Source organism: Scyliorhinus torazame, chromosome 14 (genome assembly GCF_047496885.1).
Source record: "Scyliorhinus torazame isolate Kashiwa2021f chromosome 14, sScyTor2.1, whole genome shotgun sequence".
NCBI classification, from domain to species: Eukaryota; Metazoa; Chordata; class Chondrichthyes; order Carcharhiniformes; family Scyliorhinidae; genus Scyliorhinus; species Scyliorhinus torazame.
The window spans coordinates 127,870,107-127,886,335 of NC_092720.1; the positions used below are offsets into that span (position 1 = coordinate 127,870,107).

At 48.7% G+C, this 16,229-nt stretch overlaps 1 protein-coding gene across 1 annotated transcript in view; it reads left to right on the forward strand.

The window, feature by feature from the left end:
* LOC140390031 (unconventional myosin-VIIa-like) overlaps positions 1-16,229 on the forward strand; it is a 251,412-nt gene that overhangs the window by 33,921 nt on the left and 201,262 nt on the right. The window contains exons 5-8 of the mRNA XM_072474875.1: positions 1,264-1,385; positions 6,961-7,103; positions 13,855-13,968; positions 14,786-14,939. Of these exons, the coding sequence (XP_072330976.1) occupies positions 1,264-1,385; positions 6,961-7,103; positions 13,855-13,968; positions 14,786-14,939 (533 nt within the window). The remainder of the gene's footprint in view (positions 1-1,263; positions 1,386-6,960; positions 7,104-13,854; positions 13,969-14,785; positions 14,940-16,229) is intronic.

The window sequence follows — 16,229 nt, forward strand, 5'->3', positions numbered from 1 at the left end:
TGGGGGGCAAAGTGACCCCCCCCCCCCCCGCCGGTCAGCCATCTTCTTTCTTGGGCCCGCCTCTAGCCTATGCACAGCACCTCCTCCGGCCTGCCCCGCGGTGGACCCAACCCCCTCAGTGTCCCTCCACCGAAACCCCTCCCTCGTCAGTAGAACCCATCCCCCCCCCCCCCCGCGCGCCCCTAGAACATCCTCCTCCGCGTCCCAACCCAATAGAACAACTAATAAACTAAACATGTACACACACCCCACTGTGCTTCTGTGAGCTAGCTCACCCAGCTAGCTTGGTGACCCTCTTCCCCCCCCCCCCACCCCCCGCCTCTGGTGCCAAGAAGTTTCCCACCCATTGTTCCCTTGCTCCCCTCACCCTCCTCCTGTAAACAAATTCCATCATCCACCAATCCCCAAACAAACAGCCCCCAGCAAGAAAACACAAAGAAAAAAAGCACCACCCACCAAAACCCAGACAGGCATGTCTCCATCCCACCAAAGTGCACAACAGTATAAACACACAAGATAAAACACAAAAGGAACGTTACCAACACCTACCCCAAAAACGAACCAAAAACAAAACGGAAAATCGACTCTTACAAATCCCTCATTAATCTCATTCTTTACTCTCACTGTAACCTCCTTTGGTCCTCCATGCCAACTCCTGACACCTCCGTGCTTGTGGGCCATAGAAGAGTGGTAAATATTTGGGCCAGACACCCTCTTGATTAAGTCTCTCTCTCTAATCTTTTTAATCAACAAATTTAACACAAATTACAGGGTGGCTGTCCCTGGTGGGACACTGTAACTAAAATAGAACATCAAAATGAAACTTAACAAATTCAAATTGAAATATTATTTCCAAGGGGTAATGACGCACCCTACCCGCTGCGGGTAGCGTGCCAGGGGATACCGCGTGCTCCCTCTCCAAGGTCACCGGCCATGAGCTTAGTCCCAGGAGAGAGGCAAACCGAGTCTCTCTTTATAAGTGATCGAGGTACTTAATGAAACAATTCGCTTCACTGGTCTAACTTAACAATGTAATGAACGTAACATTAACACATATTTCACTTAGCAATCTGAGGGGGGGCTAGCTGAAGGGGCAAATCAGGACTCATTGTTTGAAGAGAAGCTGCCCGGAGTGGGCTGTGGTCCAGAACACCCTCGGTTGTTTGCGATCTCCTTGCGCTGGACGGTCTTGCAGGCAGAAACATATTTGTACACTGCAGGGAGAAATGAACACGCAATGAAAGCAAGCGTTTGTAATTTCAGTGGCGAGTCGGGAGCTGGGAAGACGGAGAGCACAAAGCTTTTATTGCAGTTCCTGGCCGCTGTCAGTGGACAGCACATGTGGATTGAACAGCAGATCCTGGAGGCAACCCCGATTCTGGAAGGTAAAGCTTAACACTGGAAAACTGTGGTCAAACTGAGAGGACAGGAGTGGAAGAGGTACTTAACACTGTCACTGTGTCAAAGAAGGAAGCATTTGATCTCCTAGTCTGATGGGAATGTTGAGTGAGGGCTGGATCAGATTTAGTTGTGACTCCCAAGAGCTGCTATTGTTAAATGGGCTGCCAAAAACCTGCTGTCTAGACTTAACGCTGATAGAGGAAAAACTTGTAGACTATGTGAGGCACGATCAATTGGACAAAAGATGATAGTTGAATCCAACTGAGGCTTTATTGCTATCAGATGTGTGGCCTCCTACAGCAACTGGCGAAATGGCTGCTGGCTGGATGACACGCATATTTATACCCCGCCTCCTGGGCAGAGCCAGCAGGCAGGGACTACCGGCGAACCTGTAGTACAGGTCCTACCGTACATCACCTAATACAGGTGCAACAGTGGTTTACCACACTATGTGTTACGTCTGAACAGCGAGTTATGGGCTGCCAGCAACTTTGGAAGCATTCTGACACAGGCTGAGTGATATTAATAAGAATAATAATTCTTTGTCACAAGTAGGCTTACATTAACACTGCAATGACGTTATTGTGAAAAGCCCCGAGTTGCCACATTCCGGTACACAGAGGGAGAATTCAGAATGTCCAAATTGCCTCACAGGACATCTTTCGGGACTTGTGAGAGGAAACCGGAGCACCCGGAGGAAACCCGCGCAGACACAGGGATAACGTGCAGATTCCGGACAGATATTAATCCAAGCCGGGAATCGAACCTGGGACCCTGGAGCTGTGACGCAACAGTGCTACCCACTATGCTACCGTGCTGCCTGGTATAAGAGCACAACATGATAGGGGGAAAACTGGGGAGTTAGAGGCCATGGTTTAAAATCTCACAATATAGCTCATTGTTTTCTACACCAGATAGGCAGGCAGTGAAGGATAGAACTGGAGCCTAACCTTTACAGACTTACAGTCTTTATTTACAGCAAACCACCATACAAACACGCACCTCCAAAGCAAACTGGGGGGGAACACTGAGAGCTAGTTTTCCAATACCCAGCTATCTTGCTACTCTTTCTGACTGACATGACCGCTTTGTGGGGAAGGTATTTGTCATGGATCTACTGGGAATTCAGCTGAGCCTGACAAAGCATGCTGATATATCAGGAGAAGGGGGAAATTTCCATTTTGTCTCTTGAGATGCTGCGTTCAGAGTTGGAAGGAAGGACATGTTTTCTTTCAGTCCACAGCTGTGTGAGGGCAGGAAGTGAGCTCTGAACTGTTTGCAACCAATTAGCGAGTGTCACATGTAAGATGAATGCTCTCCTTTCTCTACATGGAGATACAGTTCCATATTGGGATACAGTTCCACATCAGGATGTCGTGTTGGGTGTCCTGGTCTACAAACAGGTCAACACGGCTGGAGATGGTGTACCTCTATTTTATTAACAACTCAACTGTAATAACGTACTGTAAGCTTGGGTACGTGCATTACCAGCTTATCTGTGGACCCTGTCCTATCACTATCTAGGTGAGGCACTCAGCACATGGTGAATGTCTGAGAGGCAGGCTGTGAGCTCTGTGCTCTGAGCTGGCTGCTGCTAGAATGAGCGGGAACTCTGGTGTCCGCTGTCTTTATACTGCGTGTGCTCTCACTGGTGATTGGCTGTGATGTTGTGTATGCTGGTTGGTCCTACTGTATGTCCATCAGTGTGTCAGTGTGTGTGTGATTGCACCATGATATGCTGATGTATATCATGACACAGGATACAATTCCAAATGGGGATACAATTCCAAATGGGGATACAGTTCCAAATGGGGATACAGTTCCACATGGAAATACAGTTCCACATCAGGATACAGTTCCAAATGGAGATACAGTTCCACATGGAAATACAGTTCCACATCTGTATATAGTTCCACATGGAAATACAGTTCCACATCAAGATACAGTTCCACATGGGGATACAGTTTTTTAAAAGTTCATTTACGGGATGTGGGTGTCGCTGGTTAGGCCAGCATTTATTGCCCATACCTAATTGCCCTTCAGAAGGTGGTGGTGAGTTGCCTTCTTGAACTGCTGCAGTCCCTGAGGTGTAGGTACATCCACAGTATTGTTAGGGCGGGTTCCAGGATTTTGCCCCAGTGACAGTGAAAAAACAGTGATATATTTCCAAGTCAGGGTGGCGAGTGACTTGGAAGTGGAATCTCCAGGTGATGGTGTTCCCGGATATCTGTGCTCTTGTCCTTCTAGATGGTAATGGTCGTGGGATTGGGAGGTGCTGTCTAAGGAATTTTTGTGAGTTCCTGCAGTGCATCTTGTAGATGGTACACATGACTACCACTGTAGTGGAGGGTTTGAATGTTTGTGGAAGGGGTAGTAATCAAGCAGGTTGCTTTGTCCTGGGTGGTGTTGAGCTTCTTGAGTGTTGTTGGAGCGGCACCCATTCAGGCAAGTGGAGAGCATGCCATCACACTTGTGCCTTCTAGATTGTGGACAGGCTTTGGGGGGTCAGGAGTTGAGTTATTAACTGCAGGATTCCTAGCCTTCAACCTGTCCTCATAGATGTGGAGATGCCGGCGTTGGACTGGCCTGGACTCACCCCAGTCCTCATAGACACAGTATTAACATGGTTAGTCCAGTTCAGTTTCTAATCAATGGTAACCCCAGAATTTGATTGTGGGGGATTCAGCGATCGTAATGCCATTGAATGTCAAGGGCCGATGGTTAGATCCTCTCTTGTAGGAGATGGTCATTGCCTGGCATTTGTGTGGTGCGAATGTAACTTACCACTTGTCAGCCCAACCCTGGATACTGTCCAGGTCTTGCTGCATTTGGACATGGACTGCTTCATTATCTGAGGAGTCATGAATGGTGCTGAACATTGTGCAGTCAGCTGCGAACGTCCCCACTTCTGACCATACGATGGAAGGGATATCATTAATGAAGCAGTTGAAGATGGCTGGGCCTAGGACACTACCCTGAGGAACTTCAGCAGTGATGTCCTTAACTTGAGATGATTGACCTCCACCCACCACAGCCATCTTCCTTTGTGCCAGGTATAACTCCAACCAGCGGAGAGTTTTCCCCCGATTCCTATTGACTCCAGTTTAGCTAGGGCTCCTTGATGCCATACTCGGTCAAATGCTGCCATGATGTCAAGGGCAGTAACTCACACCTCACCTCTAGCATTTAATTCTTTTGTCCATGTTTGAACCAAGGCTGTAATGAGGTCAGGAGCTGAGTGACCCATGGCGGAACCGAAACTGTGCATCCATGAGCAGGTTATTGCTGAGTAAGTGCCGCTTAATAGCACTGTTGATGACTCCTTCCATCACTTTGCTGACAATGGCGATACCACCCTATCCTTCCTCCATAGTCCTGAGAATGATTCCCCCTTCAAGCAGTTTTGCTCATGATGCATAGGTAAGACCTAAGGGCACAAGATGGTTTGATAAACGGGGACTCATCATAACCAGGCATGGGCTAACGTTAACACCATTCTAAAGGAGGAAGATAAGGCTGAATGTCTCACTCAATCAAGTCACAGCTTCATGAGATGAACATTTCATGATCAACAGCGATTGGGCTCAGTGTGGCTCAGGGTTGGTATGATAGAACGGTAATTGGCTGGGTTAGATTTGTTCTGTTTTTTGTGTGCAGGACACACCTGGGCAATTTTCCACATTGCTGGGTAGATGCCAGTCTTGTAGCTGTACTGGAACAGCTTGGCTAGGGGTGCCGGAAGTTCTGGAGCGCAAGTCTTCAACACTATTGCCGGAATATTGTCAGGGCCCATAGCCTTTGCAGTATCTAGTGCCTTTAGCCTTTCTTGATATCATGCGGAGTGAATCGTATTGGCTGAAGACTGACATCTGTGGTGCTGGGGACCTCTGGAGGAGACCAAAATGGATCATGCACTCGCACTTCTCGCTGAAGATTGTTGCGAATGCCTCAGCCTTGTCTTTTGCACATATATGCTGGGCTCCTCTATCATTGAGGATGGGGAGCCTCCTCCTCCTCTTGTGAGTTGTTTAATTGTCCTCTATCATTGAGGATGTGGAGCCTCCTCCTCCTCCAGTGAGTTGTTTAATTGTCCATCAATATTCATGACTGGATGTGACAGGACTGCAGAGTTTAGATCTGATGCGTTCATTGTGGAATCGCCTAACTCTGTCAATTACTTGTTGCTTATGCTGTTTGGCACACATGTAGTCCTGTGTTGTAGCTTCACCAGGCTGAAACCTCATTTTTCTATATGCCTGGTGTTGCTCCTGCACTCTTCATTGAACCAGGGTTGATCCCCTGGCTGGTGGTACTGGTAGAGTGGGGAATATGCTGGGCCATGAGGTTGCAGATTGTGACTGAGTACAATTCTGCTGCTGCTGATGGCCCACAGCACCTCACGGATGCCCAGTCTTGAGTTGTTGCATCTGTTCAAAGTATATCCCACTTAGCAAGTGGTAGTGCCACACAACACAATGGAGGGTATCGTCAATGTGAAGACGAGACTTTGTCTCCACAAGAACTGTGCGATGGTCACTTCTACCGATACTGTCATGGACAGATGCATATGAAGCAGGCAGGTTGGTGAGGATGACGTCAAGTATGTTTTTCCTTCTTGTTGGTTCCCTGCTGCAGTCTCAGCCTAGAAGCTATGTCCTTTAGGACCCAGCCAGCTCGGTCAGTGATGGTACTACCGAGCCGCTCTTTATGATGGACATTGAAGTCCCCCACCCAGAGCATATTCTGCACCCTTGCCAACCTCAGTTCCACATCAAGATATAGTTCTAAATCAAGATACAGTTACAAATGGTGATACAGTTCCACATCAAGACACAGTTCCACATAGAGATACAGTTCCATGTTAGGATGCAGTTGACAACAATATCATGTGAGGACCATATAAAGAAGGTTCAGTTCCACAAAGTGGGCAGTTTCACCCCGTTGACAGTTTCTCGGGGGGGGGGTGTTGCTCAGGGGGGCTAGTTTCACATGAGGTGCAAGTCAATGGACTGGGGTGAGCAGTTCCTTTGGGGCAAACTGCGTCACAGGAGGTTCATTTTCAATGAATGGTAGGTTTCTAAGTGGTACTGACTGCTCCTCATCCTAGCTATTTAAATGTTATGTTAATTGTATATTTAACTTAAGGATAGCCAGGCGGTGGGTACTAATTAGGTATGTTGAGCACATACAAAGAGTTACTGCTGAGGCACTGATTGAGTAGGTAGGAGGTAGACGCATGTAATGTTGTATCCTATAAGTCAAGTTAGGTGGATTGGCCATGCTAAATTGCCCTTAGCATCCAAAAAGGTTGGGAGGGGTTATTGGGTTACGGGGATAGGGTGGAAGTGAGGGCTTAAGTGGGTCAGTGCAGACTCGATGGGCCAAATGGCCTCCTTCTGCACTGTATGTTCTATGTTCTAAACAAAGTATCAGGATTTTCATCTAGTTTCATACTCCATCTTCTGACTTGGGATCCATTTAACACTCTGCGTGTGGTGATCTTATCCGATTGATGTTACTATTTGTCACAGCCTCTCTTAATGCTATTCTCTTTTACAGCTTTTGGAAATGCGAAAACTGTAAAAAATGACAATTCCAGTCGCTTTGGGAAATACATTGAAATCTACTTCAATGAAGATGGGATCATGCAGGGTGCAAAGATCGAACAGTACTTACTGGAAAAGTCCCGAGTGTGTGGGCAGGTGAGCTCCCTTTGGTCTAACAAGGCAGTCGGTTCCTTTTTCACACTGGCTGCATGAGTGGTTTAACGCTGAGAGTGAGACGACAACGGAGTCAATGGTCAGGATGAGACCAACCCTGAGCCACACTGAGCCCAATCGCTGTTGATCATGAAATGTTCATCTCATGAAGCTGTGAATTGATTGAGTGAGACAGTCAGCCTTCTCTTCCTCCTTTAGAATGGTGTTAACGTTAGCCCATGCCTGGTTATGATGAGTCCCTGTTTATCAAACCATCTTGTGCCCTTCGGTCTTACCCATGCATGATGAGCAAAACTGCATGAAGGGAGAATCATTCTCAGGACTATGGAGGAAGGATAGGGTGGTATGAGCATTTTCAAGGAGCCAACACAGGCCTAATGGGCTGAATGGCCTTCTTCTGTATTCCATGTTTCTAGGAACTTGTAATTTGAGCTGGCTCAAACTCTCATAGATTGAACATTAAATGATCCGGGTTACGAGCTGCTTGCTGTACTGTGGATGGGTTACAGATGCACTGTCAATGATTCACTCCTGGAGGGTACACTTCATCTGATCATGTGCCTGATGGTGGGATTAGCAACACAGTTATGCAGCAGGCACGAACCCTGTGTATCTAGGACCACACTTTGAGTATATCACAGCTATCATTCCCAGCGTATTGCTCCCAGCTAGGGAGGCCATACACACAATCGGAAGACATATTGAGAGATATCACTTGTGAATCACATGTAGACATTACCACACACAAAGAAACATTGGGCATAATTTTACTTGACCCTGGGTCAATACCTATAAGGTCTGTTGAATTGTGGGGAGTGGCATTGGGATGGGCAGGTGGGTTGGGATGCTATCTGCATATCAAAGACCCCAATTAGGGGCCACTAAGTGTAGCTGTTGGCAAGTTGCTGTTGGTGGGGTGGCCACCAGCCCACACCACTTAGGGTGGAAGCCAATTCCATGGAGGTGGGCCGGGAGGGGGCATCAGAACCAGTGGCACCATGCCCCACAGAAGAGACTGCTTGAAGAAAGGCCGACCCCAGGGACCAAATGCACCCCTCCCACCTCAGTGGTGACCAATTCTTTTGTACTCGACCACCTGCATTTTTATTCTTAATTACCTGAATAAGGGTGCCACCATTTTGAGGCGCCCCCCCCCCCCCCCACGTTTCCTGCCTGCTTCACCACACCTGCCTCTTCCTGTGGTGCCGCTGAGGCTTCAGAGCTGCTAATTAGGCCCATATCACCACGGGCCTGCTCGTCTGTAAGTGGACAGTGAGCCACGAGGTGACCTGTGCTAAATTTCCAAATTTGTCCCGCTGCTGTCAAGTAAAGGCCGCAGCCCACTTTATGCCTGATATCGGAGTCCCTATGCCCACCTAGGGTTGTCAACTGTGATTAAATATATTCCTGGAGGTTTCATCACCTGCCCCACGCTCCAGCCATTAGTCGGCCAAAACATCCATCCTTGTGACATACAGCCATCCCACGCCAAATGGAAAGCAAAATACTCATTACCTAATTGAATGATGCTTGACCATCAGCCAAACTTCCTTTTTTCCCTTTATTTTCAATATTTTTACATCCAGTAAAGTGAAATGTTCAAAGGAAATGACAAAAAAAGGCGGAATTCTCCGTTCCAGCGGCTAAGTGCCGACGAGGTGGTTCACGACGGGGTAATCGACGTGAACCCCTCATTGATGCCGGTACCAGTGAGGGGCTCGCACCGGCGACGTGTGAACCACCCGTGCATCGCGTGGAAAATTCCGGGGAATCGCCGGGCCCCTTGCCGCACGTGCGCAGGGCTGACGGCCTGCACCGGTCAAGCCGGAAAACATGGCGCAGGCCGTTCTGAAACCCTAACCCGCCCACCCTGGCCAAAGAGCCAGCCCCTGGCCACCCCCCACCAGTCCCCCTCAGCCCTAGCAGAAACCCCCCAGCCAGCGGCACGGATCATAGACGAGTTTGGCGGCGCTGGACGTAGTCCGCAGCCGGCACACCGGGTTCCCGACCGCTGGGAACACACGTGGCCCGTGCCGTCGGGAACTCGGCCCATCGGGGGCGGAGCATCGTGGGTGGGCCGGCCAATGACGCGCCAACGGTCTTGCGACTGAGCGCGTCCCAATGATGCCGGTTTGGGGGAGTGGGGGGAGGGGGCGGAGCATCGAGAACCGGCGTCAAACCGGCGCTTGCACCGATTCCAGCGCCGGAATCCATTCTCCGCCTGATTGCTGATCCTGATTTTGGCGTCAGGCTACAGAGAATCAAACCCAAAATCTTTTTTAATGTCCCGATGATTTCTCTCCGGGGTTGCACCCAGCAGTGTCCTGGAGATTGATCTTCAATTCCTGGAGACTCCAGGCCAGTCTTGGAGGGTTGGCAAGCCCTTGGTAAAGTTGAGCCTATCATCCCTTTCACGATTTTCAGATGTGAAAGAGGTAATATTCTGAAGAAACGGAAAAACAATTACTCTGATACCAATGAACAAATTCTTTACAAAGTAAAACATTGAGAAACCTGCCTGAAAAGAGGCACCTCAGATGACTCCTGCTCTCTGTTGTCAGCTGACTTCATTCTCCCTCGTTGTCCTGTTGTCCCAATCCCCCCCCTCCCCAGACTCTTCTGCTGTTCCTGCAATTTGTGGTCCACTCGCAGGCCTCTCCTGATTGCAACCCTATTCACTAAAGCAAGTGAAGGCCCATCTGGGGTTGGATTGGATTTGTTTATTGTCACGTGTACCGAGGTACAGTGAAAAGTATTTTTCTGCGAGCAGCTCAACAGATCATTTAAATACATGGGAAGAAAAGGGAATAAAAGAAAATACATAATAGGGCAACACAAGGTATACAATGTAACTACATAAGCACCGGCATCGGATGAAGCATGCAGGGTGTAGTGTTAATGAGGGCAGTCCATAAGAGGGTCATTTAGGAGTCTGGTGACAGTGGGGAAGAAGCTGTTTTTGAGTCTGTTCGTGCGTGTGCTCAGACTTCTGTATCTCCTGCCCAATGGAAGAAGTTGGAAGAGTGAGTAAGCCGGGTGGGAGGGATCTTTGATTATGCTGTCCGCAATCCAAGCTTCAGGCGGCTTGCTCAATGAATGCACAGGTTCCCATCTGGCCTACCAATCCTTTTACAAGGGAATTAGCTTGGAAAAGAGAAATACTAAAGGATTCGGGATCATCAGGAGAGTGGGGTTTGCCTGCCAGGTTCACATGGTGGCAAACACCATGCACTTGGGCCAGGTGTATGCTCCCTCTATGAGGACATTTACTGATTCTGTGTCTTTCCTGCAGTTTTACGAGAGAGGTCACTGCTGTGGGTTCAGCCCATGGTTCCTTGGCTGCTCAGAGTCCATGAGGCCTTTCATTTCACAGTTGGACCCCCTCAGCATGTAACATATATTGTCATGCTTGGTTTTCATCCAGTGGTTGTGTGTCCTGCCTGCAAAGTCAAGGAGTGGAAAGGAAGCTTTTTCTATTCGTCCAAGGCACTGGCTCACAAGGACCCACAATGTTGGGGTGTTTGATGGTATAATAACCCCCACCAGACCCGATTAAACTCCCCGTGGGGTTCGTGAACTACGAACTCTCCCGCTGAGGGCGGTGGTCCAACAGCGATGTACGTTAAAATCCACCGATAAAAGCCAGCCAGGAAGGGAACCGGTATCTTCGGATGGTCCTGGCTGGGACTAGATATTCTCCTCGCCGCTTTGCGGCTTTGCTTTGACTTGTTGAATAAACCTTTCTTTTTGAATCCTTCTTGAGACTCGTGTGATTGCAATCCACAGAACCCTACAGTGCAGCAGGAGGCCATTCGGCCCATCGAGTCAGCACCGACCATCTGAAAGAGCACCCTACTTAGAACTACTATCCCACCCTATCCCCATAACCCCACCTAACCTGCACATCTTTGTTCACTAAGGGATAATATAGCATGGCCAATCCACCTAACATGCACATTTCTGTGGGAGGAAATCGGAGCACCCATGCAGACACTGGGAGAACATGCAAACTTCATACAGAGAAGGCCTGAGTTGAACCCGGGTCCCTAGCGCTGTGAGGCAGCAATGCTAACCACTATGCTACCGTACTACCCTAATATGTAGTGGCCTGCATATTGGGGTATTTGTTCAATTCCAAGTCTAAAGATGTGTAGGTTAGATTTGCCATGCTAAAATTTCCCCATAGTGTCCAGGGATTTGCAGGTTGGGTGGATTGGCCATGCTAAATTGCCTCTTTGGGCCGGATTCTTCCACCCCGCCCGCTGTAAAATTGCCACGGGCGGGACGCGGACCATGTAAAGATCCATTGACCTCGGGTGGGCGGGAGGGGAATTTCTGGTCACCGGGTGTGGCCGGAGAATCCCGCCCTTAGGGCGCGATCTTCTCGCAGTGCCAAAAAACATGTGGCTAATCAACGCTACTCGTGTTGAATAAGGAGCCTAAACGGGAAATGCGCGGCCAAGGCTGCACGTAGCCCCGTTTCTTACAATGGGGAGTTCCGCTCGCTGGAACTTCCGTTATAGCGAGAGATCAGGACGCCATTTTTACATGACGTCCCGATCTCCAAGGCCTACAAACCCCCCCCGCCGACCTCCCCCCAGCCCAAACACAACATGGGAGGGTCCCCCGGCACCCTCTGCATCCCACAAAGTGGGCAACCCTGGCCCAATTGCGCGTGCACAACAAATGCCATCCTGGAACTTGGCTGTGCCAACCTGGCAACCTGGCAGTGCCACCTGGGCAACTTGGCAGTGCCAGCATGGCACCCAGTTGGCACTGCCAGGATATGCAGGTGGCACCAGCAGTGTCACGGCACCACCCTGCCCAAAGGGCATGCTGCTGGGGGCCTCCGATCCCCTTGGAGACCCCCATGAGTGCCATTCCACTCTGGGGACCAGGGCTAAACTGCGCTCACCTGTGGTCCCCGAGGTGAAGAGATTGAATCCCAAAGCCTCAGGTATCTTTGAAATATGCACATTAGAGTAGGGCTTACTGCCTCACTCTAATATGCAGATTTGCCAAAAAGTGATCCCGCCCATTGTGGGCGGGATTCTCCTTGCAAATTCTCGTGAGATTGCGGTGAATCTCGCGAAGGCGTTGTGAGCCGGTTGGATTCCGGGAGTGGGGTCTCCCGGCTTTCACCGGCTATATTGTGCCGCAGCGAGATGCTTTTCCGGCGCACTGAGATTGGAAGATCCCGCCCTTAGTGACCAAAGATGTGCAGGTTAAGTAGATTGGCCATGCTAAGTTACCCTTTAATGTCCAAAGATGTGCAGGTTAGGTGGAGTTACCAGGATAGGGCAGGGGATTGGGCTAGGTAGGGTGCTCTTTTTAAACATTTGTTCATGGGTGTGGGCGATGCTGGTTGGGACAGCATTTATTATCCATTCTTGAGAGCATTTAAGAGTCAACCACATTGCTGTGGATCTGGAGTCACATGTAGGCCAGACCTGGGAAGGACGACAAATTTCCTTCCCTAAAGGACATTAGTGAACCATTTGGGTTTTTACAACAATCGACAATGGCTTCATGGTCATCATTAGACTTTTAATTTCAAATGTTTTCTTGAAATCAAATTTCACCATCTGCCCTGGTGGGATTCAAGCCCGGGTCCTCAGAGCATGATTCTGGGTCTCTGGATTACTAGTCTAGCAACAATACCACTACGCCACTGCCTCCCCTCTTTCAGAGTGTCAGTGCAGCCTTGATGGGCCAAATGGCCTCCATCTGCTCCGTAGGGACTCTATGGACTTTATGGATTCTAGATGGCCAGCTGCCTCGAGACAGCAGAGAGCTGTGATCACACGTACAAAACAGCATGTTGCATGATGGCTGGTTACTGTCAAGTCTCAGGCATGCAGTGAACAAATTTACTTTGACCTCAAATTACTGCTCTACCTCTCTGGTTGAGCAGAGGCTGATGCCTCCGACGGAGATGTTGAGCAGATATAAGTAGAGACTGCTTGAGGACTGTCCTCTTAATGACTAAAAGCACTTGGACAGCCAGATGCTCTAGATTGGTACAAAGAACAAAGAACAAAGAAATGTACAGCACAGGAACAGGCCCTTCGGCCCTCCAAGCCCGTGCCGACCATGCTGCCCGACTAAACTACAATCTTCTACACTTCCTGGGTCCGTATCCCTCTATTCCCATCCTATTCATGTATTTGTCAAGGTGCCCCTTAAATGTCACTATCGTCCCTGCTTCCACCACCTCCTCCGGTAGCGAGTTCCAGGCACCCACTACCCTCTGCGTAAAAATCTTGCCTCGTACATCTAGTCTAAACCTTGCCCCTCTCACCTTATACCTATGCCCCCTAGTAATTGACCCCTCTACCCTGGGGAAAAGCCTCTGACTATCCACTCTGTCTATGCCCCTCATAATTTTGTAGACCTCTATCAGGTCTCCCCTCAACCTCCTTCGTTCCAGTGAGAACAAACCGAGTTTATTCAACCGCTCCTCATAGCTAATGCCCTCCATACCAGGCAACATTCTGGTAAATCTCTTCTGCACCCTCTCTAAAGCCTCCACATCCTTCTGGTAGTGTGGTGACCAGAATTGAACACTATACTCCAAGTGTGGCCTAACTAAGGTTCTATACAGCTGCAACATGACTTGCCAATTCTTATACTCAATGCCCCGGCCAACAAAGGCAAGCATGCCGTATGCCTTCTACTTTGCTGTATATTCTTCGATTAATTGCTCATCTCTGTATCACTTTCCGTCACTCAGGCCCAGGATGAGAGGAACTACCACATACTCTATAGTATGCTGATGGGGATGAGCACAGAGAAGAAGAAACTCCTCAGTTTAGGCACAGCGCATGAGTATGACTTCCTGACCAAGGTGAGACATATTGTCCTCGAACACCACTCTTCTATCATTACAAAAAGCCGTAACACACTAATACAATGGTACTGGCTCAGGATCAGCTTTTACATTGATTTGCAAGAAAATATGAGACACATTAGGTATGAAGCCTGCCATGTTATCCCTCATATTAATTATTTATTGTGTCCTAATCTCTGAAATAAAAAATACATCATTAATGTGAAATCTTGTGAACAAATTGATCTTGTAAAGGCAGATGTTGTAGGCTAATTAGAGTCACAGGCAAGAAATCCTGCGTGAGTAGCACCATTCCTGACTCCCCAAAGCCTGTCCACCACCTACAAAGCACAAGTCAGGAGTGTGATGGAATACTCTCCATTTGCCTAGATGAGTGCAGCTCCAACAACACTTATGAAGCTCGACATCATCCAGGACAAAACAGCCTGCTTCATTGTACCCCTTCCACAAACATTCAGCCTCCCACCACTGCCGAACAGTGGCAGCCATGTGTACCATCTACAGGATGCACTGCAGGAACTCACCAAGGCTCCTTAGGCAGCACCTACCAAATGCATGACCACTACCATCCAGAAGGACAAGTGCAGTAGATACCTGGGAACCTCACCACTTGGAGGTTCCCCTCCAAGTCACTCACCACCCTGACTTGGAAATATATCGCCGCTCCTTCACTGTCGCTGGGCTAAAATCTTGGAACTCCCTCCCTAACAGCACTGTGGGTGTACCTACATCTCAGAGACTGCAGCTGTTTGGTTTGGTTATTGATTGGGACAATAATGTATCAGATCAGTTGCATGCGACTTTGTTCTTACAGGGTAACTGTACAAGTTGCGAGGGACACGATGATGTAAAACACTATGCTGATATTTGCTCAGCCATGAAAATCCTGATGTTCGCAGACAGTGAACAGTGGGACGTCAACAAGCTATTGGCAGCTATTTTGCATCTGGGCAACCTGCATTTCCAAGGTAAAAGCAAGACTAGAAAGAGCAGCAGACAATGTCTCTCGGTATTCAGATGAGTAGATAGACTAAACTAATGACAATAGCTATCTGGGTCAGTAAGCTGTATCTCATGAACCTCTTCATAGGCCGGAATTCTCCAGCTGTTGGAATTCTCTATTCCCACTGGTAGCGTGTGTCCGCCCCCGGCTTTCTCGGCGGCATGGGGTGACTTCAGTGGGAAATCCCATCGACAAGCAGCAGAAGTAAAGAATCCCATGCCGGCGAACGGCAAAGGACGGGAGAATCCAGACCACTTTCAGAGATGGCTTCCCCCACCCCACCAATGCCACTATATCCTCCCTGAGGTGTGTCATCCAGAACAGTTCCCAGTGTTCAAGTTGTGGTCTATCAAAGCTTTATATAGTTGATACTGACTTCTACCTCTTTGTATTGTAGTCTTCAAATATAAAGGTCAGTGTTCTGTTCTGTTAACTTGTTTTGATTATTTTCTGTACTTGTTCATTGAATTTTAATGACCTGTGTAGCTGGAAACCAAACTCGATATGGTGAATATAGAAGCTATTTCTGCTTGTAGGCCAGCCCAGAATATGGGGGCATACATGAAGGATAGTTCTTAGAATATAAAATATATAGTTGTCGAGGATGTGGAGCTCACTGCCACATGATTAGATGGCATCAGTGTATCCTTGGCAGCGAGGGAATAATGGAAGTTCTGTTCTTCGGTTCTCTGCCTACAGGTAGGGCAGGAACACAGGTCCCAAATCTACAGAACGGAGAATCGAACCACCTGCTGTTGGTACCCACCTGGCCCACACTGCCCACCTGAGCCAGCCAAGGGGCCTGAGTTTCACGTTTACATGCATGTTGTAGCCTGGAGCCATAGATAGTGATGGTAGAGACTCTAAATTCTTTCCATGGCTGACCAGGAACCTCTCCCGTTCGACATTGGTGTGTGCTGGAAGGATTTTCAGTTTGATACACAACCTATTTGGGTGCGCTATGAGTGGTTAGCACTGCTGCCTCACGGCGCTGAGGACGCAGGTTAGATCCCGGCCCCGGGTCACTGTCCATGTGAAGTTTGCACATTCGCCATGTGTCTGCGTGGGCCTCACCCCCATAATCCACAGATGTGCAGGGTGGGTGGATTGGCCACACTAAATTGCCCCTTAATTGGAAACAAAATAATTGGGTACTTTAAATTTATTTTAAAAAACAACCTATGTACCCAACCCTTCAAGCACCATCTGCCCCACATGTGGCAGAGTCTGCAGACCGCACATTGGAGTGATCAGT